Source organism: Pyrus communis, chromosome 3, assembly GCF_041283825.1.
Source record: "Pyrus communis isolate YQ-2024b chromosome 3, ASM4128382v1, whole genome shotgun sequence".
In the NCBI taxonomy this organism is placed as follows: domain Eukaryota; kingdom Viridiplantae; phylum Streptophyta; class Magnoliopsida; order Rosales; family Rosaceae; genus Pyrus; species Pyrus communis.
Window position 1 is genome coordinate 19,634,912 of NC_142567.1, and position 25,745 is coordinate 19,660,656.

General features: G+C 34.6%; 3 protein-coding genes, 1 long non-coding RNA gene and 1 pseudogene across 4 annotated transcripts; 4 read left to right on the top strand and 1 right to left on the bottom strand.

The window, feature by feature from the left end:
- Positions 1 to 666: 666 nt before the first annotated feature.
- On the bottom strand, positions 667 to 2,397 carry LOC137716179 (2-oxoglutarate-dependent dioxygenase 19). The gene is made up of 2 exons (XM_068455588.2): positions 1,982 to 2,397; positions 667 to 1,697 (listed from the first exon to the last, which is right to left on the bottom strand). The coding sequence occupies exons 1-2, from the start codon at positions 2,228 to 2,230 to the stop codon at positions 885 to 887; spliced, it is 1,062 nt and encodes a 353-aa protein (XP_068311689.2). The 5' UTR covers positions 2,231 to 2,397; the 3' UTR covers positions 667 to 884.
- A 12,907-nt stretch (positions 2,398 to 15,304) lies between these two features.
- LOC148698095 (uncharacterized) lies at positions 15,305 to 18,891 on the top strand. Its single transcript, XM_088690253.1, has 3 exons — positions 15,305 to 17,874; positions 17,991 to 18,096; positions 18,172 to 18,891. The coding sequence occupies exons 1-3, from the start codon at positions 15,305 to 15,307 to the stop codon at positions 18,814 to 18,816; spliced, it is 3,321 nt and encodes a 1,106-aa protein (XP_088546379.1). The 3' UTR covers positions 18,817 to 18,891.
- A 326-nt stretch (positions 18,892 to 19,217) lies between these two features.
- On the top strand, positions 19,218 to 21,798 carry LOC148698096 (uncharacterized; annotated as a pseudogene).
- LOC148698097 (uncharacterized) lies at positions 20,588 to 21,029 on the top strand. Its single transcript, XR_015960331.1, has 3 exons — positions 20,588 to 20,685; positions 20,760 to 20,867; positions 20,942 to 21,029. It is a non-coding gene; the product is annotated as an uncharacterized LOC148698097 (long non-coding RNA).
- LOC148698098 (uncharacterized) lies at positions 21,784 to 23,016 on the top strand. The gene is made up of 5 exons (XM_088690254.1): positions 21,784 to 21,933; positions 22,026 to 22,133; positions 22,219 to 22,288; positions 22,566 to 22,661; positions 22,885 to 23,016. Exons 1-5 carry the CDS (start codon positions 21,803 to 21,805, stop codon positions 22,987 to 22,989), a joined length of 510 nt encoding a protein of 169 aa, XP_088546380.1. The 5' UTR covers positions 21,784 to 21,802; the 3' UTR covers positions 22,990 to 23,016.
- Positions 23,017 to 25,745: the final 2,729 nt, after the last annotated feature.

Sequence of the window (25,745 nt, forward strand, 5' to 3'; positions counted from 1 at the left end):
AATAAGTGCACACTTGAGAGACCACGGTGGAAAAACCCACCCTACTAGTAGCAAGAAAAATTGAAAATACCACTAGATCCCATCTTTCCCTCTCTTTTTTGTTTCCTTTTCAGCTTTTTTTATAATTTTCATTTTTCCCTCCCTTTTTCTTCAAAAAGTGGCATGATGCATATTAATTATTACAGTTTTTAGGGGTATAAAATTTAATTTAAAATTTAATATATATATATATATATATATATATATAATTATTATAGTTAATATTTTGGGGGTATAATTATTATAGTATATATAATTATTATAATTATTATAGTTAATTTAATATATATATATATATTATAGTTTTTAGGGGTATAAAATTGTTAAATTAATATATATATATAATTATTATAGTATTTTTGTAGGGTTATAAAATTATTAAATTAATATTCTGTTTTTCGTGTATCGTGTTACCCACGTGTATATCCGAACAACCCGTTATCTTAACAAGTGCTTATCGGGTTACCTGATAACGACCCGATTCGTTATCGTGTCGACTCGAACACCTGTTAATTTCGTGTTCTGTCGTGTTGGGTTATCGGGTCGTGTTAGAAATTGCCAGGCCTATTCAACACTATAAAACAAAGCAAAACTGGTAAGGAAATGGTTTCAATCGAAACTGGCTGCTAGTCTGTGATGTTTGATATTATTGAACTACAAGGCTGTTTGGTGCTAATAACACATCAAGCCAACACCGATATGACATGATCATTGAAACAAAAGAAGAGAAATTTAGACTAAAAACAGTTCGAAGAAAAAGAAATCAAAGGGAAGCTGCAGATCTTTCAATATGGTTGAGATCGTTTGAAGTGTGACCATGCCATGGGACTGTGTATAAAGCTCAGTCACGCTAGTATGTGATCAAAGGTGGATTTCATGTAGTTCTTGCCGCTCTGTTGAAGCTGGATATACTCCTTATAATTCATTCCAATATATTTCGGAGCTTGACCTTCTTTTTCCAATAACTCCGGTGCCGGTGCGATAAGTGTACCAACAGATGGTCCATGTGGTATGGCAATAGATATCCTCGTAGCTTTGTTGTTCACAGTTGCCCGATGCATCACACTCTTGTATTTGCCATTAGTAAGAATTTGCATTTGGTCAGCGAGGTTGACAAAGAAACCGTTGGCAGGGCCATTGACGGTGAGCCACTTGCCGTTATGTTCAACTTGGAGGCCATTCATCTCATTCTGGATGAGGAGGGTGACAAGGCCATGATCAGTGTGATGTGGTATACCAATTGCATGTTCTGGCTGAGGGCAAGGCGGATAGTAGTTGGCGGCGAGCATTTGTAGGCCGCGATCCATGTTCATCGCATCATGTATGTAGTTGGGCTCCAGTCCCAAACTTTCGGAGATTGCGCGTGTTATCTCCAATGCTACTTCTCTTGTTCTCTTGCTGAACTCCATTGAAACCTCACTGAAGCAAGCCGGTTTGTAGAGGGAGTAGAACTCGGGATGTACTCTCACCTTGAAGAAGTCCCTCCAGAGAAGGACTTTGTCTAATGCAAGATTGTAGCTTGTTCCGTACTTGAACATCTCCAGCACATCATTTCCGGATTTAAACTCCTCCTTCTCTTCGTCTGGGAGGCTGAAAAATCCATGGCATGCGTCAATCATCCCCTTCATTAGACTCTCTGGGACACCATGGTTAATTGCCTGCAATGAATACATCGTGACCATGATTAATTAGCTTGGTTTTTTTTTTTCGAGTAATGCTACATTCATACCACATTTATCCCACCTCTCTAATAGATGCGCATGTGGATCTCATCTTTATTAGAGAGATAATATAAATGTTTTATTGAAAATGTGACGAAAACATCAATTTTGTTGTTTTCTTTATCAAATTGCTATAAGTAACTCTAAAACACTAGCAACCGTCACTCAAATATTTCTCCTATAAATAACTGAAGTAGTTAGCACTTAGTTAAACTACTTACAATGAAGAAGCCCCATTCTTTGCAAATTTTGACGAGGTCATGGATTATTTTGGACCGTTGATCAGGAGATCCCGAGGTGAGAAGAGACATATCAACTATGGGGATTGCAAATTCAGGATCGTTTGGATCTGCTTCATCATTGGGGTTTATGTTGAAGTCATAAGCAGAAGGAACGGAGCTGAGAGCGGGTGATTCCGCAACCGATTTGATGCTCTTTACATCCATGGTTTGAGCAGCAACTGGAGCCATATCTTCAAATTTCAAAGACTCAGAGAATATTATGTATATCAGAAGAGGATGAGTAAAAAGAATTATGAGTAAGTCGATCGAGATGAAACTTTTGTGATGATAAACGAAGGAAATGGTTCCATTTAATAGAGCTAGCTAGACGCTAAGAAGCTGGGACGTATGTCATCAACTTTGTCGTGTTCCAAATCCGTATTAAACGTGTTTGTTGTCCAGCCCACCGTTTCTGAAAGTTATGTATGGCTATATTTTGTGGTGAGAAGTAAGGGACGAGGATTTTCTCCATATGCTATTTGTGCGCATCTTCATATTTTATCTATTTATCGTTTATCGTATATCATGCGGTCAGTTTGTTTGTGATATTATTTTTGTTTAATTTTAAATAAATAATTTAAAATAATTTATTACCGCAAAATGAATGATTATTGGATAAGATTTATTCTTAGGATCATCATAAAAAAGATGCAGATGGGGTCCAAATCCAGAAGTAAGCTTTAGGAATCACTAATTAATTTGGTGTTGGTGGCCAACCTTCTCATACTTATCGAGATAAAAAATAAAAAAAAATAAAAAAAAAAACATTGAAATGACCGGTCTACAAGAATAAAGTAGTATTTTTGTTTTGTTCTTTTGTTTTTTGGTTTTTTTTTTTTTTTTGAGAAATTAGCTATCTAATTATTATACAATATAGTTAAGTACTAAACTAATCAATTTCAAAATGAAGTTTCTGAGATGGAATGATGAGTCTATAAGAGTAATGTAATAGGTCTATAAGAGTATCCAATTAGTTTGATAATCAAAGACCAGTTCTTCATTTTCAACAATGTTTTTTTTTTAATTTTAAAAATAAGAAAAACTGGTGGCAAGCTATGGTTATTCATCTCTTTTGAGAGTCGGGAAAACTCACAGAGGAATTTCAGCATTCCTTTAGCCACAAATCTGGCTTCTACACCAGCAACGGGTTTCAAACCTGAAACCTCCATTTTTTTTGTTTTAAAAAAGCCTGGTAATCAATTATTTACCATTGGGTTTCGAACCCACGATTCCAAAAGTCCTCACAAGTCTTGAGTGTGCCACCGGCACCACCCGTATATTTTGCAAGTTAAAATATCAACCATATTTAGCAATAAATCAACGTGTATGTTGTCCAGTCCACCTTTTATGAAAATTATGTATGGCTATATTTTGCGCTCTCAAAAGTTGCGAGGACTTTTAGAATCGTGGGATTCCTGCGGGTACACGACGAGGGCAGGAACTTAAGCAAGAAAGCATAGTCAAAACTTATCAGCCCACCAACATTTGAATGTTTTTTGTTTTATTTTTACTCGAAAACCGACATTGTGTTGAAAATACTAGTGGGTAATGAATGCCCACAATATTGAAGATCTTGTCATAGCATTGAAAACATTGCCACATTATTGAAAACCTCAACATTTGAATGTTTTTTGTTTTATTTTTACTCGAAAACCGACATTGTGTTGAAAATACTAGTGGGTAATGAATGCCCACAATATTGAAGACCTTGTCATAGCATTGAAAACATTGCCACATTATTGAAAACCTTGGCAGAATATTGATATGTGGAGATCATTTGTTAAAGGTGTGGTGTAATTATTCAAAATGTAATAATACGGAGTTGCTCTATAAATAGAGCACTCCGACTACTATCAATGTAGACAGAGCACAGAGAAAAAGAGACGAGGGAAGAGAAAGAGAGGAAGAGGAGAGGAGAGAATAAATAGAGTTATCTTTGTATTCTTATTATTCAAAATTATAATGAAAGCACTACTGCTGCCCGAGGACGTACTCCAGTTACACTGACTATAGAGGAACCTCGTAAATTTTGTGTCTTGTTTTATTTATTCCATTGTACACACATCGTCGATTTTACAACACATTGGAATATATGATACTATTTAAACTAACAAAGAAAATTTGAAAAGCACATGGTTACGTCCTTCAACACTATAAAACAAAGGAATTTTAACGAAAAGCTCACGGTACTGTTCACTTTAATGAAAACCATATTTTTACACTAAAAAGTCAAACCTAGTACTATTCATTTTACCTTTTATTTTGTCCTTATCGTTAAAACTCAAAGTTTTCAAGCCCTTTTTCATTAGTTTTCTTATAAAACAAAGCAAACTTGGCAAGCAAATGGTTACGTCCTTCAACGCTACAAGTATAAGGTAGTGTTATCTACACACTTATTCGTATTTTTTATACATTCTTCTCAATTTTCGGCCGTTGAATCGAATGAGTTAAAGAAAATTAATAACAAAAAATTAGTAAGGGCGTGTAGAAAGTGAAAATGAGTATGAATATAGCACTTCCTAAATATAATAACATGTAAAAATTCATCCCACTTACCGAATCCAAGCTACTTTGGGATTTTTTTTTTTTTTTAAAAAAAACAAAAAAAAGTAGTGTTATTCACACACTCATTTTACCTCTCACAAACCCTTGTTAATTTTTTGTGATTAATCTTCTTCAATTCATTTGATCCAATGGTGGGAAATTGAGAGGGGTGTGTGAGAAATAGAAATATGCGCATGGATAGCACTCTCCAAAAAATATCTTTATAGAAATTTGTACCCAAAAATTAATTCTTTCCAAAAATTATAAGAGAAATGCTAAAGAGACTCCAAAAAGTGGGACTCTCTATAGACTCTCTGTCATCTTCAGTGTTCTAAAAATTGACCTAGGCGCTCAACGGCGGTTGACTGCCATGAATTCACCAAAATCATTCAACAATTCGACTAGACTATTAGGCAGCGCCTTGACAGCCTCCTAGGACGGCTAGGCGGCCTTAGCAACCCCTGGGCAGTTCTGTAACTCAAGAAAAAATATCGTTGCAAAGGTAGTCATCATGTTGCTACTTCTTTTCCCTTCTCTACGTGCGTAGAATAGGAGTCAACCTAAAACATTTGACAAGAGAGGAAGAGACAGAGGGAGAGAGGGAGCCCTGTAAAATCTGCAATTGCAGAGAAGAAGAAGTGCGATAGCGCATAGTTTATGTTGGCTAGGGTTAGAGTTAGAGATTTTAAAGTTGGCTGATAGTTCTTTTAAAATTGGGAAATAAATTTTCATTTATTTATTTAATGTGAAAACAAGCTCAATCCTTTTTTAATGAAAAGTAAGGCCCAACAATGATTAAAACATATTAGGCTAGGCGGCCTTAGCAACCCCTGGGCAGTTCTGTAACTCAAGAAAAAATATCGTTGCAAAGGTAGTCATCATGTTGCTACTTCTGTCAGAGGCAATAGTAGAATTAAATTAGCATCTATGAGTGCACTATTGTGTATCTATTCTCGCACACTTCCAGCCTGTCCTATTCTATTTAGTTGGGAAATATGAGTATCGATATAGAGAGTTACCTTTAATCTATCAAGAAATGGTTCAAATGATTTTAATCATTTTGTATGAATGGAGTTAGGAAGTATCTTTGTATATGCTCAGTTCGAGATATGTTGTATATGTAGAGAATGTGAAATTCATTAATCGTGATGCTAAACCAATGATATGCTTATATGATGTTCCAATTGGTGGTTGTTTACTTAAGTAGAAGACAATATTCTTCTTGCTCTAGAAATTGAAATATTGGCAATAGTTATTTCTTTAAAATGGGTGTTGAAATTTCAACAACAAGACACTTGTGAAGACCACTAAGATAGAAGTGGGATGTAGTCAACCTCTTTGGGTGATGTGATCTAGAAGTTCTCTTTGTGACGTGATCAAATGTAAAAGTAGGGAAGAGATAAATTCGAGGCCCCTTTGATGTGTTCTAAATGAATCCTCACTCTAGATGCACCCCGTTTTTGATTAATGTTGTGGGGATATTGAGGATATAGAGTTCAAACTTCCTTGGGCAACTACAATTTTCTAATTGCGTCCAGAGGACGATGACTTTTTGAGAAAACTACTCCTAGACTTCTATACAAATTCAGCAAACAGAAACCTGACAAGATTATCATCTTGGTGAATTTATATTTCATCGTGTTACATGTTTCACTTCCAAGCCTTTGGAAGTCGTTATGAAGGTTTTGAGTATTAGAAGTTGTTCAGTATTGCATTTTTACCCCTAGATTAACGATTAGTTTGAAATGAGTTACTCAGACCTTTGTGGACGAGTTGCATCTTGTTTGTCGCACCAGTAGCATGGTTGCAGTATATCCTTATCTCCATTCTAGTCACTTGTAACCACAGTTACAATTTCGGGTTAACTATGGTATCATTGGAGTTGATGTATGGAGATTTTACGCACAGCGCATATTTAATGGACGCATACTTTTGTTAGAATTATGAGTAACTACGGTTACATTCCTGTTTAGAAGTATGGTATCCTTCGAAATATAATACAAATATTGTATGTGCAGCTTGTGATTTACAACAGATTATTGCGAACAAATATTTGATTGAGATTATGATGTAGAAAATTTATGTTATTGACGATGTTGCCTCAGAAGGTAGTGAATGAGTACGATCGAGGCTGGTATGTGTATTTCCCATTGAGGGGCAAGATGGTAATATTGCACCCTCGGGAATTGTTACTTGCTTATCAAGACAACAGTGAATTGTCGGTTTTGTGGGGTGCAGACCGTAATATTAATAACTTATTCATTGGGTTGTTAAGCAAGTAAACAAGTAGATTATTCTACGTTAATATTTGTATTTACTTATTTAATTCGTTAATTGTTGTTTGGGCTTGACCCAAAAATATTACATGCTTAATTTCGAAGTGCGTTACGTTTTGAACATGTTTATGAAAGAAAAAAAAAAAAAAAAAAAAAAGGAAAGTAGGAATTGGAGGCATGAAAGAAGAGTCACTACACTCCGATCATGATGGAATGTCATCATCTTTTATGTAGTCGCTATAATTTGATGTCTTCCTAGTGTATGTATTTACATACATATATCTCTTTAATTTTGAGTATTCTACATTGGACTGATGATTTTAAATTTCGAGGACGAAATTTTCTTAAGGTGGGTAGATTGTGACAACCCGTTCCAAATTTTACGTTTTTATTTTATTTTAAAAGCCTGAATTTACGAAATTGCCCTAGAGGTAAGGACTTTGACTTCCGTTGACCATCGACTTGAGAGATGTGGGACTTATTCTTTTAGCATATCCTCGTAGTACTCATTGGTACGAACGTATAGGCAAAAGCCGTTTGCGAGTCCGGATTATAACGGTATAGTTACGGACGTTCGAAATTGGTCATTCAAGGTTTAGTGTTTATTTAAATTAAATCTCTACTTTGTGGGGTGAAGCCCAATCAGAAATGGAAGAAAGAAAGAATAAAAAAATAAAAAATAAAAAATAAAAAAAAAAGGGCAAAGGAAGTGGCTTCCCATCCACCCGCACCCACCACGAGTTCCCATTTTCCAAGGCCGATTCCGGCCAACTCCGGTGGAGTTTTTCGATGCCACCACCACCATCTTGAAGCTCTCATTCCCCTCTACAAAACCCATCCAAGAACCACCTTGATTAACCATGGTGTGTGGCGGTTTGACGCCACGAAAGTTGACGAAAATCAATAGTGCTCCGGCCACCCTTTTCGATTTTCCGATAAATCGGCAAAGCGATGGCTGATGCCACCACTTGAGTTATAGCATGACTACAGTTATGTGTTAGGCAACTTCGATATTGTCGTACTGGTTGCCATGAGTTGCACATGTTATATTGAGATGCATTGAGAGCTCATAAACCTGCACCCCGGTGTTAGTGCTCCCGCCCGTGGCCAGGGCACAGTCATTCATGTGATGTTCACCTCCCGCACTTTATGCTCACCTTGGATCCAAGGTAGGTGCACAGTCCTATCGTACAGACCACTTTAGGTGGTTCCGACTCGTAGGTGACCCGTGATTATTCGCACAGTCTTCACGTTATCGTAGCACTTGAGTTTATTTATTTACACCCAGTCCTATCGTACAGACCACTTTAGGTGGTTCCGACTCGTGTGCAGGTATACTTATTGAGCTATTGGCTAGCCATGATTGATGAGATATGGATAAGTCGTACAGGTCACTATAGGTGATTCCGACTTATATGCTAGCCATGATTGATGTGATATGGATAAGTCGTACATGTCACTATAGGTGACTCCGACTTATATGCTAGCAAGGATTGATGAGATATGGATAAGTCGTACATGTCACTATAGGTGACTCCGACTTATATGCTAGCCATGATTGACGAGATATGGATAAGTCATACATGTCATTTTAGATGACTCTGACTGATATATCACTTTGTATTGATTAAGTTCATTTGGCCTACTTATTAATGTATGGTGGAGTTGATGGCAAACCGTGGTTTTGGTCATTTCTGAGTATGGTTTGGATATATGTATATATGTTGTATTGTCCTATAGAAAACGATAAAGGAATTACAGTGAGGGGTTATTGCTGTTAGAAAGGTAATAGTTTTGGGAAGCTTGGTTTTACTGCTTACTCACACTTTCTGTTTTGTACCCCTTCAGGTTTTAACTGCTGAGTTCGTATCCACGAGGATATATAGCTAATCTTAGTTTTGGTGGCTACTTTTCAGGGTATGATTCTTACCCACACTACTGTACCTTACTTATGCTCTGACATCGCGTGTGAAATGGGTTTGCTCCCACTCGTAGCGCACTCTGGTACTTAGACACTTTTAGATTCAAATTTATTCACTTTTTATACACTATCACATTTTATTGCTTCGTCACCTTCCAGGTGTCGGCCAGCACAGCTCGATTCAAGGTCCAAGTGGACTTTTTGGGTCGGGGTGTGTCAAAAACAGTGATACCATATGCAACCTTTCTGAGCTCCATTTGTAATTTGTCGTAAAAAAATAGAAATTGTTATTAGCACTAAAAAAATCTCATTCTACACTCCAAACTTCTATATTAAAAAAGAAAAATATACTTGTGAGGAGAGTAGAATAAGATTTTTGGAGTGACAATAACACTTCCCAAAAAAATTATATCCAACAATTTCAAATTAGTCACAATTATTTATTGATAGGAAAACTAATGAAAATAACTTGAAAACTTTGAGTTTTAATGATAAAGACAAAATAAATGATAAAGTGAATAGTATTAGGATTATTTTTTTAGTGTAAAAATGTAATTTTTTGTTAAAATAAACAGTAATATAAGCGTTTCGTTAAAACTTCTTTTATTTATTTAGTTTAAAAAATATATACATATGAATAGCATTTTTGACAAATATATTCGGTCATATCATGACTATAATGATATGAGAGAGACATGTGTGAGTAATGTGGGTCAGAAAATCAACTGTCCTTTTTTATTAATGGAGGAATGCAGCAGAGGTAAGAGGGGGCAGCGACGGCATATGTTCATTTGCTGTTAGGGGTAAAATAGTAAACTTATTACTCGAGTCATTTTAATTGAACTAATTTAGTGTTAGGCTTTATAGGCCTGGTAATTCCTAACATGATCTTATAATCCAACACGAAATTAATAGGTGTTCGAGTGAACATGATAACGAATTGGGTTGTTATCGGGTAATCTGATAAACATCTGTTAAGATAATGGGTTAGTTCAGGTATATACGTGAGTAATACGATACACGATAAACAAATATTAATTTTATAATTTTATAACCCCTAAAAAAATATTATAATAATTATATATATATATATTAATTTAACAATTTTATACCCCTAAAAACTATAATAATTATATATATATATATATGTTAAATTAAATATTAAAAATTGATGACCATTGGATCGGCTTAAATATACATATCATTCAATTCCTTAAGTGTTATACGTACAAAATAAATAAATTTAAATCTACTTAATAAAAATATATATACCATTGAACTTGATGAAATACGAATTCTACAAAACTAATTTTAACGATCCAACCGTCAAATTTGTTTGTATCAAGTTTGAATATACTTCAATATCGCATCAGCAAAAAATCACAAAAAACAAACATTCAGAGATCAAGTAACGGAACAAAAGTTTTCGACGGTTATCAACGAAAAATCACGATTTAAAGGTTATTTTAACTCCGAATTTGATGATTTTTTACAGTTACACTACTTGATTCTATATGAATACAATGAATGAACTTGATCTTCAATTTAAAATATTTACACTAGTGGATACCACAAAATCTTATGTTATACTTAATGAAAGTATGAATAAATTCTTAAGTGTTAATAAATCTATTGTTTTGATGGGATACGCATTTTACGAAACTAGTTTCAACAATCCAATTGTCAAACATGTTTGTATATACTTCGAGATCGCATACGCCGAAAATTGCAAAAAACGAATATTCACAGATCAAGTAACGAGATAAAACTTTTCGACGGTTATCAACGAAAAATCACGATTTAACGGTTATTTTAACTCCGATCTTATTGATTTTTTACAGACACACTCCTTGACCCTATATGAATACAATGAATGAATTCGATCTTCAATTTAAAATATTTACACTAATAGATACCACAAAATCTTATGTTATACTTAATGAAAGTTTGGATAAACTCTTAAGTGTTGGTGAATCTGTTGTTTTGATGGGATACACATTCTACGAAACTAGTTTCAACAATCCAACCGTCAAACATGTTTGTATATACTTCAATATCGCATATGTCAAAAATTGCAGAAAACAAACTTTCAGAAATCAAGTAACGGGACAAAATTTTTCGACGGTCATCAACAAAAAATCAAAATTTAACGGTTATTTTAACTCTGATTTTGATAATGTTTTATAGCTACACCCCTTGACCCTATGTGAATACAATGAATGAACTCGATCTTCAATTTAAAATATTTACACTAGTGGATACAAAAAAAATTTATGTTATACGTAATGAAGGTACGAATAAACTTTTTAAATGTTAATGAATCTATTGTTTTTATGGGATACGCATTCTACGAAACTAATTTCAACGATCCAATCGTCAAACTTGTTTGTATATGCTTCGAGATTCATAAACTAAAAATCGTAAAAAATAAACATTCAGAGATCAAGTAACGGGACAAAACTTTTCGACGGTTATCAACGAAAAATCATGATTTAAAGGTTATTTTAACTCCGATTTTGATAATTTTTTTACAGCTACATTCCTTGACTCTATATGAATACAATGAATGAACTTGATCTTCAATTTAAAATATTTACACTAGTGGATACCACAAAATCTTATGTTATACTTAATGAAAGTATGAATAAACTCTCAAGTGTTAGTGAATTTATTGTTTTGATGGGATATGCATTCTACAAAACTAGTTTCAACAATCCAATAGTCAAACATGTTTGTATATATTTCGAGATCGCATACGCCAAAAATTGCGAAAAACAAACATTTAGAGATCAAGTAACGGGACAAAACTTTTCAACGGTTATCAACAAAAAATCACGATTTAACAGTTATTTTAACTCCGATTTTGATGATTTTTAACAGATACACTCCTTGACCCTATATGAATACAATAAATGAATTCGATCTTTAATTTAAAATATTTACACTAGTGGATACCACAAAATCTTATGTTATACTTAATGAAAGTATAAATAAACTCTAAGTGTTAGTGAATCTATCATTTTGATGGGATACGCATTCTACGAAACTAATTTCAACGATCCAACTGTCAAACTTATTTGTATATACTTCAAGATTGCATACACCAAAAATCGCAAAAAAAAAAAAAAAAAAAAAAAAGATTCTATGATCAAGTAATGGGACAAAACTTTTGTATAGTTATCAAAGAAAAATCACGATTTAACGATTATTTTAATTCTGATTTTGATGATTTTTTATAGCTACTCCTTGACCCTATATGAATACAATGAATGAATTTGATCTTCAATTTAAAATATTTACACTAGCGGAAACCACAAAAATCTTATATTATACTTAATAAAAGTATAAATAAACTCTAAGTGTTAGTGAATCTATCGTTTTGATAGGATACGCATTCTGCAAAACCAATTTTAACGATCCAACTGTCAAACTTGTTTGTATATGCTTCAAGATCGCATACGCCAAAAATCGTAAAAAAAAAAAAAAAAAAAAAAAATTAAGAGATCAAGTAACGGGACAAAACTTTTCTACGGTTATCAACGAAAAATCATGATTTAACAGTTATTTTAATTCCGATTTTGATGATTTTTCTACAGTTACACTTCTTGACCATATATGAATACAATGAATGAATTCGATCTTCAATTTAAAATATTTACACTAGTGGTACCACAAAATCTTATGTCATGATGATCGATGAAAATTGAGGATTTTATAAAAAAAAATAACATGCAAGCTTTGAGTTCCATTGACAATGTTTAAACTTTTGAGAAAGGCACAACCTTGAAAACAAAAACTCTTTCATTTTGCATATCCTTGCACATTTAATATGAGAAGTGTTATTGACACTCCAAAAATCTCATTCTACACTCCTCATAATTGTATTTTTCTTTCTAAATATAGAAAGTTTGGAGTGTAGAATGAGAAATTTGGAGTGCCAATAACAATTCCCTTTAATATTTTGTAATAGATTAGTAGTGTATGAATATTTATTTATTAGACTCTTATTTTCGAGTGTAGATGTAGTACTTAAACGACAAATGTGTTTTAATATTTTGAAGTAATATTTATGTGGCAATGTGTAGTATGTGCAAATTTAAGGAAAAAAAAATATTTTTCTTAACAGGTCATAACGGGTTGGGTCACTTTACCGGTTGGGTAAAGTGACCCAACCTGTTAAGGGCTTGTTAAGATAAAGCGTGTGACACGACACGATCTGTTAAGATAACATGTGTTACACGAAAACGACACGAACACGACAAACACGACCCGTTTGCCAGGCTTAAGGCTTTGTCCTAACCATTAAATAATGTTATTAAAGAATTTTTAGTTAACTTTGAAAATTTTAAAATCTTTTTCTTTAGGTTTTTTTTTTTTTTTTTTCCCCTGCCGTCTCATCCTTCTCTCATGTCCTTTCTCTTTCTTCTTTTTTTTTTTTTTTTCTTCCCTGCCGCCTTCCTTATCTCCCACCTTCTTTCTCTTTGCCTCTTCCTTCTCTCCCGCCTTCCTTCTCTGCCACCTTCTTTCTCATTGCCTCTTCCTTCTCTCCCCTCTTCTTTCTATTTCTTTATCTTTCTCTGTAAATCCGTCTCTTAAATGCAAAGGATTTATCCATCTGTTTGATATATTTCTTGTTGATTATGTCTTCCTCGGTGTCTGGGGCTGTTTATGGTGATTGTGGATTCCAAAAGTTGCACTTGATTTGATATTTCTTTCTTCTGTCTTATTTTAATGGGTTATATATTAAAACTGATGTGCTGCTATCGTGCTCATGAAGCTTATTTTCTTTTTGACTTGATGACGGACAACTTGATTTGAATCCGTTATCTTTCTTTTTCACTCGAAACTGGCTGCTAGTCTAAGATTGTTTGATATTATTGAACTACGTACAAAGCTGTTTGGAGCTAATAAAACATCAAGCCAACACAGAATATGACATGATCACTGAAACAAAAGGAAGCTGCAGCTCTTTCAATGTGGTTGAGATCGCTTGAACTGTGACCAAGCCATTGGACTGTGTATATAGCTTATATCTGGTTTGGTATGAGATGATTCTGAAAAAAAACTGATATAAAAAAAAGCTGGGAGCTGTTTTTGTGTTTGGTAAACATTCAGCTTCAGTTTTTTTTCACAGTTTTGGATGAAAAAAAGCCAAAAACAAGAAGCTGCAAAACCCAGTTTTGAAAAACCGGTTTTTTTTCACATCTGTTTTACATAAAAGTTTACCAAACACTATAATACTGTTTTTTTTTTTCTTTTTTTTCAAAAGCACTTTTACAAAAAAGTTTACCAAACACTCTGCTGCTTTATTTCACAGCTGCTTATTCTCACAACACAGCAGAAACAGTTTTTTTTTTCAAAGCACAGCAATACCAAACCAGCCTTTATGCTAGTATGTGATCAAAGGTGGATTTCATTTAGTTCTTGCCGCTTTGTTGAAGTTGGACATACTCCTTATGGTTCAGTCCAATGTATTTCGGAGCTTGGCCTTCTTTTTCCAGCAACTCCGGCTCCACTACAATAATTTTATCAACAGATTGTCCATGTGGTATGGCTTAAGAGTGGATAACTATGGCTTGCCACACTGCTACAAAATAGAGCTTTCATGACACTTATTAAAAATTTTAATGACATTTATTTATTAAAAATGTTATTAAACTAAATCAATGACGCAACTTAAAAAAAAAAATCCACGGAAGGATTTAAACTTTCAGAAAAGAGCGAAGATCCCGAACTCACAACTTCCTCACGACTCATTCACTCCACTACCCTTCAGCCAACTCCCGAGAATGAAACATCAAAGCTCTCATTCTCCTCTCTTTCTCTCTCGCTTTGCAGTTCCAACCCCGATTCCCTCCGCTCTTCCTCGCCCTCCTCCCGTCGCATCCTCCACTTCTGGTAATTTCTCTCCGCTTTTGATTTCTCCGCTTCTCGCCTTTGTTTCTAGTGTGATTTCGGTTTTGTTCTGGTTTTTAATTTCAGTTTGGGAATGTAGGGTTTCTGGGACGCCCACAGTTTTCATCAACCAGATTGATTGTTTTCCTCAAATTTCCCTCAAAACCTAATTGTGTAAGGTAAGTTTGTTGGAATGGTTATGGGTTTTCTAGAAAATAATTTCTATATTAATCTGTTTTGTGAAGTTGTATTGATTAGTCTGAGTTATGTGGCTGGATAGATTTTAGTTTAGCCTTGTCATTTGCTAAAGTAGTTTCTGAACAAATTGTAGTTGAGCCATGATCATTGTTTTTATTTTTATTTTTATTTAGATTGAAGTTATGTATATGTATTTTATATACATATATATGTGTGCGCATGGGTGTGTGTGTATGTGTGTGTAGAACGCTGTTTATATAGAAAAAAACTCCTCATAAGCTCTGCTTCTGTTTATAGCACATCACGTGTTTGATAAAACTCCTCATAAGCTCTGCTTCTGTTTTTTTATCTTTAGCTTGCAATAGTTTATATATTGTGCAATCTCATTATATGTGTTATTCTAATATCAATCAATATAACTATTTTAGAATGGATAAATCTTGGATGTCTATGGATAGAAGATCACAAATGTATTCTGAAGGGGTTGAAAACTTTTTGAATTATGCTATGCTTCACGCTACTGATATTAACTACATACGTTGTCCGTGCCTAAAATGTGGTAACATCAAATCAAGGACGGTTAAAGAGATAAGAGAGGATCTCTTTTTCAATGGTATAGATCAAAGTTATTGTAGATGGTATTGGCATGGAGAAGCTGTTCCAGATAGTAAAAATGAGAAAATGAGTAATCGGGAAGAAATAGTTGAAGATAACATTATCGGGATGGTGAAAGCAGCTTATGATCATTTTGCTTCAAATCCTGAACAATTTGAGAAGTTGTTAGAGGATGCAGAGAAACCTGTATACCCTGGTTCAAACTTCACAAAGTTATCAACCTTGGTCAGATTGTACAATATAAAAGCAAAGAATGGGTGTAGTGATAAACTATTTGCAGATTTACTAGAATTTTTAGGAGTATTGCTCCCACAGAAGAATGAAATACCCCTCTCTGTGTATGAAGCAAAAAAAACATTGTTTTCTCTCGGAATTGAGTACGAAAAAATACATGCATGCCCCAATGATTGCATCCTATACAGGAAAGAGCATTTAGATGCAATTGCATGTCCTACATGTGGTTTTTCTAGATGGAAGGTTAACAAAAGTTCTGGGGAGCCTAGTAAGGGGGTACCTGCAAAGGTATTATGGTATTTTCCCCCTATTCCAAGATTTCAAAGAATGTTTTATAACAGCAAGACAGCAAAGAATTTGATATGGCATGCCCAAGATAGAGAAGTTGATGGTAAGTTGCGTCATCCGGCTGACTCTCCCTCATGGAAGCTTGTTGACCACATGTGGCCAGAATTTGGTGGTGACCCAAGAAATCTCCGACTAGCAATTTCAACAGATGGGATTAATCCCCATAGCGCTTTAAGCAGTAGATATAGTTGTTGGCCAGTGATTATGGTCACTTACAACCTTCCACCATGGTTATGCATGAAGCGAAAATTTATGATGTTAACACTGTTGATATCTGGCCCTAAGCAACCAGGTAATGATATCGACGTTTATATGGCACCATTTATTGATGACTTAAAAACTCTATGGGAGGTTGGTGTTGAAACTTATGATGCATACAATAAGGAGAACTTTATGTTAAAGGCTGTGTTATTATGGACTATCAATGACTTTCCTGCTTACGGAAACTTATGTGGGTGTAGTGTGAAAGGATACTCTGGATGCCCTATATGTGGTGATAGAACATCTTCTAAATGGCTAAAGTTAGGGAGAAAGGTAATCTTTACTGGTCATAGAAGATTCCTACCACAAAATCATCATTACCGACAACAAAAAAAACCATTTGATGGTACTCAAGAGTTTGGATCAGCTCCATCTCCGTTGAGCGGGGAAGAAATATTGCATGAAGTTGAAGGAATCAAAATATCATGGGGTAAGAAGAATGTAGATCTCCCATCAAAAAACAAAAACAAAGGAAATATTATGTCAAAGAATACAAAGCTTCTTGGAAAAAGGAAGGTGAGGAGTGGAATAGCGAACACAAAAGAAACAGATAAGAAGGCAAAAGAAGTAGACAAAAAGGCTGATGTTCAAACTCGCTGGAAAAAGAAGTCAATTTTCTTTGATTTACCATATTGGAAGTCACTGCATGTTCGACATTGTTTAGATGTTATGCACATTGAGAAAAATGTTTGTGAGAGTATATATGGTACATTACTTAACATTCCTAGAAAAACAAAGGATGGTGTGGCAGCTCGGAATGATCTAATTGCTTTAGGTCTACGTACAGATTTGGCACCAGAACATGGAAATAACAAAACATTTCTTCCCCCAGCACCTTATACATTATCTAAGGCTGAGAAGATTTCAGTTTGCAAAGCATTGTCCGAACTCAAGGTCCCATCAGGATATTCTTCAAATTTTAGAAACCTTGTGTCAATGGAGGAGCTAAAACTGTTTAATCTTAAATCTCATGATTGTCATATACTTATGCAGCAACTACTTCCCGTGGCACTTCGTGCAGTACTGCCAAAGCATGTAAGATATGCTATCACCAGATTTTGTCTATTCTTTAGCCACTTATGCAGCAAAACAGTGGATGTTTTAAGGTTAGATGAAATACAAAGTGAGTTGGTGATTACTTTGTGCTTGCTTGAAAAGATTTTTCCACCTTCCTTTTTTGATATAATGGTCCATCTCACAGTGCACTTGGTTAGGGAAGTTCGCTTATGTGGACCGGTTTATTTTCGTTGGATGTACCCTTTTGAAAGGTACATGAAAATATTAAAGGGTTATGTGAGAAATACATATCGTCCAGAGGGTTGTATGGTTGAATGTTATATTGCAGAAGAAGCTATAAAGGTTTGTAGCGAGTATTTATCAGGGGTAGACCCAATTGGAATTCCATTGAAGATTCGTTCACATCATAAAGATGTTGGCTATCCATTATCGGCTGGAAAATTTTTGAAGGCGGATAAAAAGCATTGGCAGCAAGCACATCACTATGTTTTGGATAACACACCTGAAGTGGAACCTTATATCAAGTAAGTTTAACCATTCATACTCATTTATATAGTTTAACTCATTGTTTTTTCATTTACTTACAACATTTCCTATCCTTTTGACCAACTCAATGTTACCTAATTAAAAAAACTATCAGGGAGCATAAGAAATCCTTGATTAAGGAGCACCCCAAAAAATCAAAAAATTTGAAGTGGCTTCAGGATGAACATAATCGAACTTTCATTTATTGGCTGCAAAAAAAGGTATTAAACTCGCATTGTACTTATGCACTAACATTTTTGTTTATGAACTCAAACTAATTATGCCAACATATGCAGGTTGAGGATGAGCTTAATGTCCCTAATAATCACATATCAGAAACCTTGAGATGGATAGCACATGGCCCTCGATATGAAGTAACAAAATATTCTGGATATTCTGTTAATGGTTGCAATTTTCACACCAAGTCTCGTGATGATTCACAAGTCACTCAAAACAGTGGAGTAAGCTTAGTGGCCAATACGATGCAAATTTCAAGCGCTAAGGATAAGAATCCTATTATCTCAGATATGACTTTTTATGGGGTGATTCAAGAGATATGGGAACTTAATTATAACGCATTCATGCGTGTAGTATTTAAATGTGATTGGGTTGAAAATAAAAGTGGCATCAGATTAGAAGAGTTTGGGATCAAATTAATTGACCTCAACAAAATTGGACATAAGTCAGATAGTTTTGTTTTAGCTACTCAAGTGAAGCAGATATTTTACATTCCAGATCCAGAGGATTCAAGGTGGTCGGTTGTACTGCCTGGGCCTCAGTATGATTGGCTACATGATGATGAGCTAGGAGATACTATAATTGAACGCGAATGTCTTACTACTAAATTGCCACCCATTGAGTCATTTGATGTTCTAACTGAGGAGTCTGATGATATCTACATGCGGGATGATTGCGAAGGCATTTGGGTTGAAAATACATAGTCATATCACTCAGAGGAATATCTACTCTATTTCATATGTTATTGAATGCTATGTTGAATGCATATTTTTAAATTACATTACGACTTTATTTTGAGTATTGACAATTCATATTGTTCTTTTTTTTGAGTATTGACAATTGTCACTTAGGGAGTATTTGTTTATTGAAATGAACATTGGAATTGAATTGAATGAAGGTTGGTTTTATGATTTTGGAGAATGGCCAATTGCCCTATTTCTTTATTTTTCCTTACTTCCTCAACCAACTATTGGCATGAGCCTATCCGTTTAAGGTTCATTCAATGAACCAAACATTACCTTTAAGGTTCTTTATATTTCTTTCTTCCTTACTAATTTGATCATTGTCTTGATTTTAAATGAATCTTGCAGAATATATTGATGAAATGACAGATTCAGAAGAAGATGACCAAGATTTTGTAACAAGGAAACCAAGAGGTGCAACTCAATTGCAAGACTTGGTGCAAGGTAGAAGTGATGGGGATCGGTTAGAGGTTGGATATAACAGTAAGGGACAACCGTGTGGACTTGCAGGAGCAAAACTAGCAAGTTTTATTGGTGTTATGGCGCGTACCACAGTTCCAATTACAATTCCAGCTTGGAAAGAAGTAGAGTCATCTTATAAAAAAAAAGATTTGGGACATGGTTCAGGTATATCTCCAAAAAACTAAACAAAAAAAAAAAAATTTTACATCTGTATGACTTTGTGAAAGTAATGACCAATTTCTATTATGCATTTGTAGAAAGCCTTTATAGTACATTCAAATAGCAGAGCGGATGTTTTGAAGAGTGCTGCAAAGACATGGCGAACATTCAAGAGTAGTCTAACATGCGAGTACATATTAAAGTTCAAAGATCAACCTGAAGTCTTAAAGAAACCACCACAGATCTATGATTTCATTCGTCAGCCAGTATGGGATGAATTTGTGAGGTCGAGATTAACTGAGAAGCATATGGTACGTATATATGATTTCAAAATTAAGTACGAAGCATCCGGTACATATTATGTTTTGCAATTATTAAAGACTAATTATTGGATTGCATTTGATAGAAAATCCATGAAGAACAATCGAGGAGGCGAGCTAAGCATAAGTACCCTCATCGACTTTCTAGAAAAGGCTATGCAAGATTGGAAGAACAAATAGTAATGTCCAGTTACTTTTGTATTCATTTAATTATCATGCAAATAAAAACTATCTGATATAATTTTGATACGTTCATCCAAATAGAAATCAGCTTATGGAATCACTGCTGACATTGATCGATCAGTGCTTTGGAAGCTTGGACGTGTTGATAAAAAAGGAAACTATACGAATGAGATGGTGAAAGTACGCGCTGATAAAATAGTAAGTTTTATCTGTAAGGTTGGGAAAGATACTTAATTGATGTATTTCATACTAACGCCAACTGTTATAGGATGAAGTAACTAAGGCCGTTGAAGATGGGACTTTACCAACGTCTGGTAGTAATGACATATTGACAATTGCTTTGGAAACACCTGAATATTCGGGTCGTGTAAGAGGTGTTGGAACTGGTGTCAGTCATAGAATGTACTTCAAGACTCCAAGATGCAAAACTCAATCGAGTCAACAACAAATGATGCAAACACATTTGGAGCAGCAAAGTTTACACATTGAGGAGTTAAATAAGAAGTTCAATTTGATTGCTTCTTTGTTAACTCCAGATCAGTTGAGCAAGATGCAAGAGTTGGTCCAATATAATGTGGTACAGTCCAATCATATTTCTGAGAAGAGAGCAAAACATGACGATGTGCCGAAATTCATGTCTAAGAAGAGAGCGAAACAAAAGGTTAACAAGAATACTAAAACCATGGATAAGATTGAAGCTAAGAAGGTATGTACTAGTCATGCAAGTTTCGTTCTTAACTATAATAAGTAGCAATGTTAATTTAAGTTTACTTTTCTTAGGTCAAGCAAAAGGATATGCAGGAAATATTTGATTTGAACATCATGGAAAAGACGGACAAAATTGCAAATTCAAACGAAAAAGAAAGTGATATCAAGAACCATTTCAAGGTACATAGTCATTGTAGTATTTGTTCTTTTTGGCTATTTTAAGTAGCGATTATTAATTAATTTAATTTTCCAAGGTAAAGCAAAGTGACCAAGAGAACATATATGATGTGAACATCAACGATAAGACAAACAAAATTACAAATTCCATGGAAAAAATATCTGATATCAAGAAGGTACATGCCCTTTACAATTCCTATTTATGCTATAATCCCGACAATAGTTGATTAATGAAATATTGTTTTTAAGGTACAACAGTGCAAGCTCGCTATAGACACTGCTAAGAACATTGTTGCATATGGATCAGTCATCCCATTAGACGGGCCAATACATGGAATTCCACTTGGGCCTAAGAACCTACGTGTTTCTATTGATTTAGCAATTAAAGAAGATGCTCTTCTTCCAATACCTAGTTGTGAAGCTGTGAATATCAAACAAGCAATTGGGAGTCACGTAGCTTGGCCACGACATCTTGTCGTGATAAATGATGAGGTACTCCTATGTGATTTTCTTATGAATATGTGGAAAAATTTATAGTACTAATATGTCTCATTTCACCATATTTATCTATCTATGCAAAGTTGAGAACGAATCCACCCCTCAGGCAAAGATCCCAAAAACAACCTTTGGCTTTGCGTTCACTTATGCTCATAGCTCAAAACATGCATAAGGATGTTACTGTACCTATCATTATGGAATCTGACCTATTCGGAAATGAGCACACAACATTTATTGGTGGAGATGACATCATTCAATTTTGTTCCATGGCTGAAATATCGACTGTTTGCATTTCAATTTACATCAGGTTTGACATAATCTTAAATTTATATACAATACAGTTTATTGCATGCACCCACATTGGGTAATGATAAGATACTAATTGCCACATTTTTTGTAGGCAACTTTGGTCAACGTTGAAGAAGAACAATCTTGATGGAATGTTTGGATTTGTAGATCCTGGCAGAATTTCCCAGAAGGCTGGCAAAAAGGAACAAAGATCAAATGCACTGGCTCTTAGATTACAGAACTGCAAAAAAGGACAATTAATTTTTGCTCCGTATAACAAAGGGTTATTAGTACTATGTGTTTTGAACTTTTGTTCCTAACAAATCAGTAGTTGACCATTGTGTGATAAAGAATGCAATTATTTATGTTTTGTAGGTTTCATTGGTTGTTGGCTATTATTGACCCCTATGAGGAATTAGTGTATTATATGGACTCGCTTAATTGGATACAGATAGATCCTGGAATGAAGAACATTGTTGAACTGTAAGTATTTGGATATACGTTTGTCTTTATTTAATGCATTTCAAGATTTGTATATATTTCATGTGTTATTATCCTCTACGTGCAGAGCATTGAAGATGTTTAAAGCTCAAAAGGGAATAAAGGGTCGAAAAAATATTAATTGGAAAGTAGTAAAGGTAAGGAATCTTTGTCTCACGGGATCGGCATGCCTGTAAGCTTCTCATTATTCTTGATAATATTTTGGTGGTGTTCTGGAATACTGAATGGTGTTCTGGACAAGACTGTATGTATGGATATGTTGCCGACAATTATTTGCGTTTTGTATGTAGGAGCACAAAATTTGAAATGTTACGCCAAACGATATGTGGAAATGATTATTTGAATTGCTATGGTCATGATATCTTACATCCTTTTAAAGTTCTTTGTTTATACTTTTTTTATTTTTATATGCAGTGCCCTTTGCAAGAAGGAACTGTAGAATGTGGATATTATGTGATGAAATACATGAAGGAAATCGTTGATGATCCGAACTGCTCAATTATTACCAAGGTTAGTACTACTGTTACAAAGAGCACTTAAGCAGGTGTATTCGCTTGACATTTTATTAGCTCTATATCGAGTGAGAAAAAAAAAAAAAAAAAAAACACATCAGCGAGTACAGAGCCCTTGTTCTTTCTGGGCTAGTTGATGCTAATTGACCACTTCCTTATTAGTTAATGATTGAAATTAGTTTTTGTTGTAACATGCTCTCTTTGGTTGTGATTTGTTGCAGTTCAAAGAAAAAGCTACATACACTCAACAGGAAATTGATGCATTAAGAATAGAGTGGGCTGAGTATGTTGATGACTTCATCCCAATAGATGAAACACTAGATTAGCTAGTTTGTGAAATTTTAAATTAAGTGAACTTATAGTTTTATTTTGGTAGGAAACTCTACACATTATATTGTCTTTTGTAATACTTCGGTACTTGATGAATTACAAATTTATGAAGCAATACTGTTTAATTTAATATCTTGCTTCTTCGATGAATTATGTTAAGTCTTTTTATATATGTCATCATACATATTTCAGGACATGTATTAAATTGTTTATGACACGCTTTGTGTGTCGTTGCTAATATTCAATGACGTTGGAGTGTTATAGTACATGACGTTATACAGGTGTCATGTTTACTGTACCATGACACTTATTCCTCTGTTTATGACACATATTCTGGTCTCCAATTGAAATAGATGACACACTTTTTTAATTCAATGACATTGTGCGTATGTCATGATTAGTATACCATGACGCTCATTCCTATGTTCATGACACTTATTATGTGTCTTAAATGGTAATAGATGACACAAGTTCTTAAATTAATGACACTTATTGGGCGTCCTTAAAAGTAATACATGACACTCTTTCAACGTCATAAAAAATATCTTTAATGACACCCACAAAGATGACGCTAAACCCTTGTGTCATTAAACTTTTAACATGACCCATAAAATGCGTCATGTATGTAAAAATTTGTAGTAGTGCCACCAGTTGTCTTATTTTTTAAGAAAATAAAAATTATTGTGTGGTGGAATATTAATTTTTTCAACAGGGATCAAACAGCATATAAATGATCAAAGGTGGTTTTGTTTTACTCCAATGTGCATCGTTCATGCATGAAGATTGAATAAAGGATGTGAAGAAGAATATATAAATTGAATTTGAAATTTTGAGGAGATCTGGGAAGATCAAGATTTGGAAATACAGTTCTACCAATATCAACCTTCAAATCAATCAGTCGGCTGTGGGTATGCATCTCTACTGGGTTGGTCTAGTGGAAAGTGAGTAAAGATCTAAAACTCTCAATTTGAGTTCGAACTCCTATAAATTCATTTCTATTTTGGCATATCATTTGACCTAGGAGCTAAAAGTACGCCATCACGCACTTCATGTAGTACTGAGACTGCATGAAGATGAAAATTACTCTTATATTAATGCGTGGTGGAAAACCTCATAATTTTCCTAAACAAAGTGTAACATTTTCTTTTAAGGGTGTGATATCCACACATCCTTTTTTACTTCTCACACACCCTTTTAATTTTCGACTATCGGATTGGATGAATTGAAAAAGATCAACGAATAGAAATTAAGAGAGGGTGTGTGAGAAGTAAAAAGGAATGTGTGGATAGCACACCCCCCTTCTTTTATTAAGATGCATACCTAATCATTCGCAAAACTAAAAAAATAAAAAAAAATACCTAATTAGGTGACCAATGCAAGTAACTAATTGATGATGACCTTTTTATCTATGTTCAATTCCATATTAATTCAAGCTAAGTTGGTCAATAACCTTAGAATCAGCAATGCAGTTCAACAAACACAATAGTCAGTTGAAACTTTTGTTGAAAGCCTTAACTTATTTGGGAAACTTGGAAATTTTAGAGATCACCTATTGGAATATAACCTACATTTTTCATTTATTATAAAACTAACCAAAATTGAAGTCAAAAAGTCTTATTGCCCTAGGTTTAAAACCTTCCCTGCTTCCAGAATCGTGGTGTTTCTTTTCTAAATCTTCGTCCCAATTGTTTTTTTTTTCTTCAACAAAATTTCCTCCACAAAACGCTCCAAACTAGTTTTGAATAAAATATAAACAGTCCAAACACGGCAAATATAGAAAAAATCGAAAATGTAATCTCATCACTTGTCTGCCTTAGAGACGTTTGCAGCAACTTGTCCTCTGAGACCACCAGTCCACCTAGCAGCAATGAAACCAACCTTCTTCCTAGGAGAAGCGTTACGCCATACTCTTGTAGCCGATCTAATATGTGGTGATTACCTCCTCCGTGAGGATGCTCAACTGGGTTCATTGCCACACCACGAATAAGTTTTCAGAAAACTTTTGTTAGTTTTGACTGTTTCTTCATCCAGTATTGCAGTTACTGCTTGGCGGGATCACTTGGTTCAATTACATTTGAGTAAAGAGAAGTTTGGTGGTGGTGTTTCAATGGAGATGAGGAGTCTAGAGACAGCACATGAGTGTTAAGAGAAGGTTAAGGGTAATTAAGTCTTTTTAATTCTAATTTTGGTTAGTTTTATAAAATTAGAAAATGTAGGTTATATTTCAACATTTCAAAAATGGCTATATTTCCAAATATCCCAACTTATATCGCACATGTATCTTGACAAGTGGGGTGTTGCGCTCAAGACTTTCAAGGACTTCTAGAATAGCTAGCTAAATAGATTGACAAATCAACTCATTGGACGTTAACGGAAACTATTAATACTCATTTAGTTTGATTTCATCATAATAAGATATTACACCGCCATCTCCCCTATCAATCTCACCATCCTATTATGATAAAATCAAACTAAACGAGTCTAAATGTATATCGATTAACAATCTAATGAGTTGATTTGTCACTTGATAGTCTGGGTCCCTCTCATATGGTTATGGATCTACTGCATATTTTCTTTGTCGTGGGATGCTTGGAAAGCAAAGGAAGTGTAATCAAACCGAACAGCCCACCAACATTTTTTTCCTTTTTTTTTTTTCTCTCTAAAAATGAGACAACTAGTGGCAAGCTACGGTTATCCATCACTTCCGAGCCCAGAGAGGCTATAGGGAATTTCACCCTGCCTGTGACCATAG

What these genes read in the sequence shown, in the direction of transcription:
- LOC137716179 (XM_068455588.2), bottom strand. Translation starts at nt 2,230, where the DNA reads ATGGCTCCAGTTGCTGCTCAAACCATGGATGTAAAGAGCATCAAATCG. An exon ending in AAGAATGGGGCTTCTTCATT is followed by an intron (nt 1,698 to 1,981) that starts GTAAGTAGTTTA and finishes TATTCATTGCAG; the next exon opens with GCAATTAACCATGGTGTCCC.
- LOC148698095 (XM_088690253.1), top strand. Translation starts at nt 15,305, where the DNA reads ATGGATAAATCTTGGATGTCTATGGATAGAAGATCACAAATGTATTCT. An exon ending in GAAGTGGAACCTTATATCAA is followed by an intron (nt 17,875 to 17,990) that starts GTAAGTTTAACC and finishes AAAAACTATCAG; the next exon opens with GGAGCATAAGAAATCCTTGA. An exon ending in TTTATTGGCTGCAAAAAAAG is followed by an intron (nt 18,097 to 18,171) that starts GTATTAAACTCG and finishes CAACATATGCAG; the next exon opens with GTTGAGGATGAGCTTAATGT.
- LOC148698098 (XM_088690254.1), top strand. Translation starts at nt 21,803, where the DNA reads ATGTTTGGATTTGTAGATCCTGGCAGAATTTCCCAGAAGGCTGGCAAA. An exon ending in ATGAAGAACATTGTTGAACT is followed by an intron (nt 22,134 to 22,218) that starts GTAAGTATTTGG and finishes CTCTACGTGCAG; the next exon opens with AGCATTGAAGATGTTTAAAG. An exon ending in ACTGCTCAATTATTACCAAG is followed by an intron (nt 22,662 to 22,884) that starts GTTAGTACTACT and finishes GATTTGTTGCAG; the next exon opens with TTCAAAGAAAAAGCTACATA.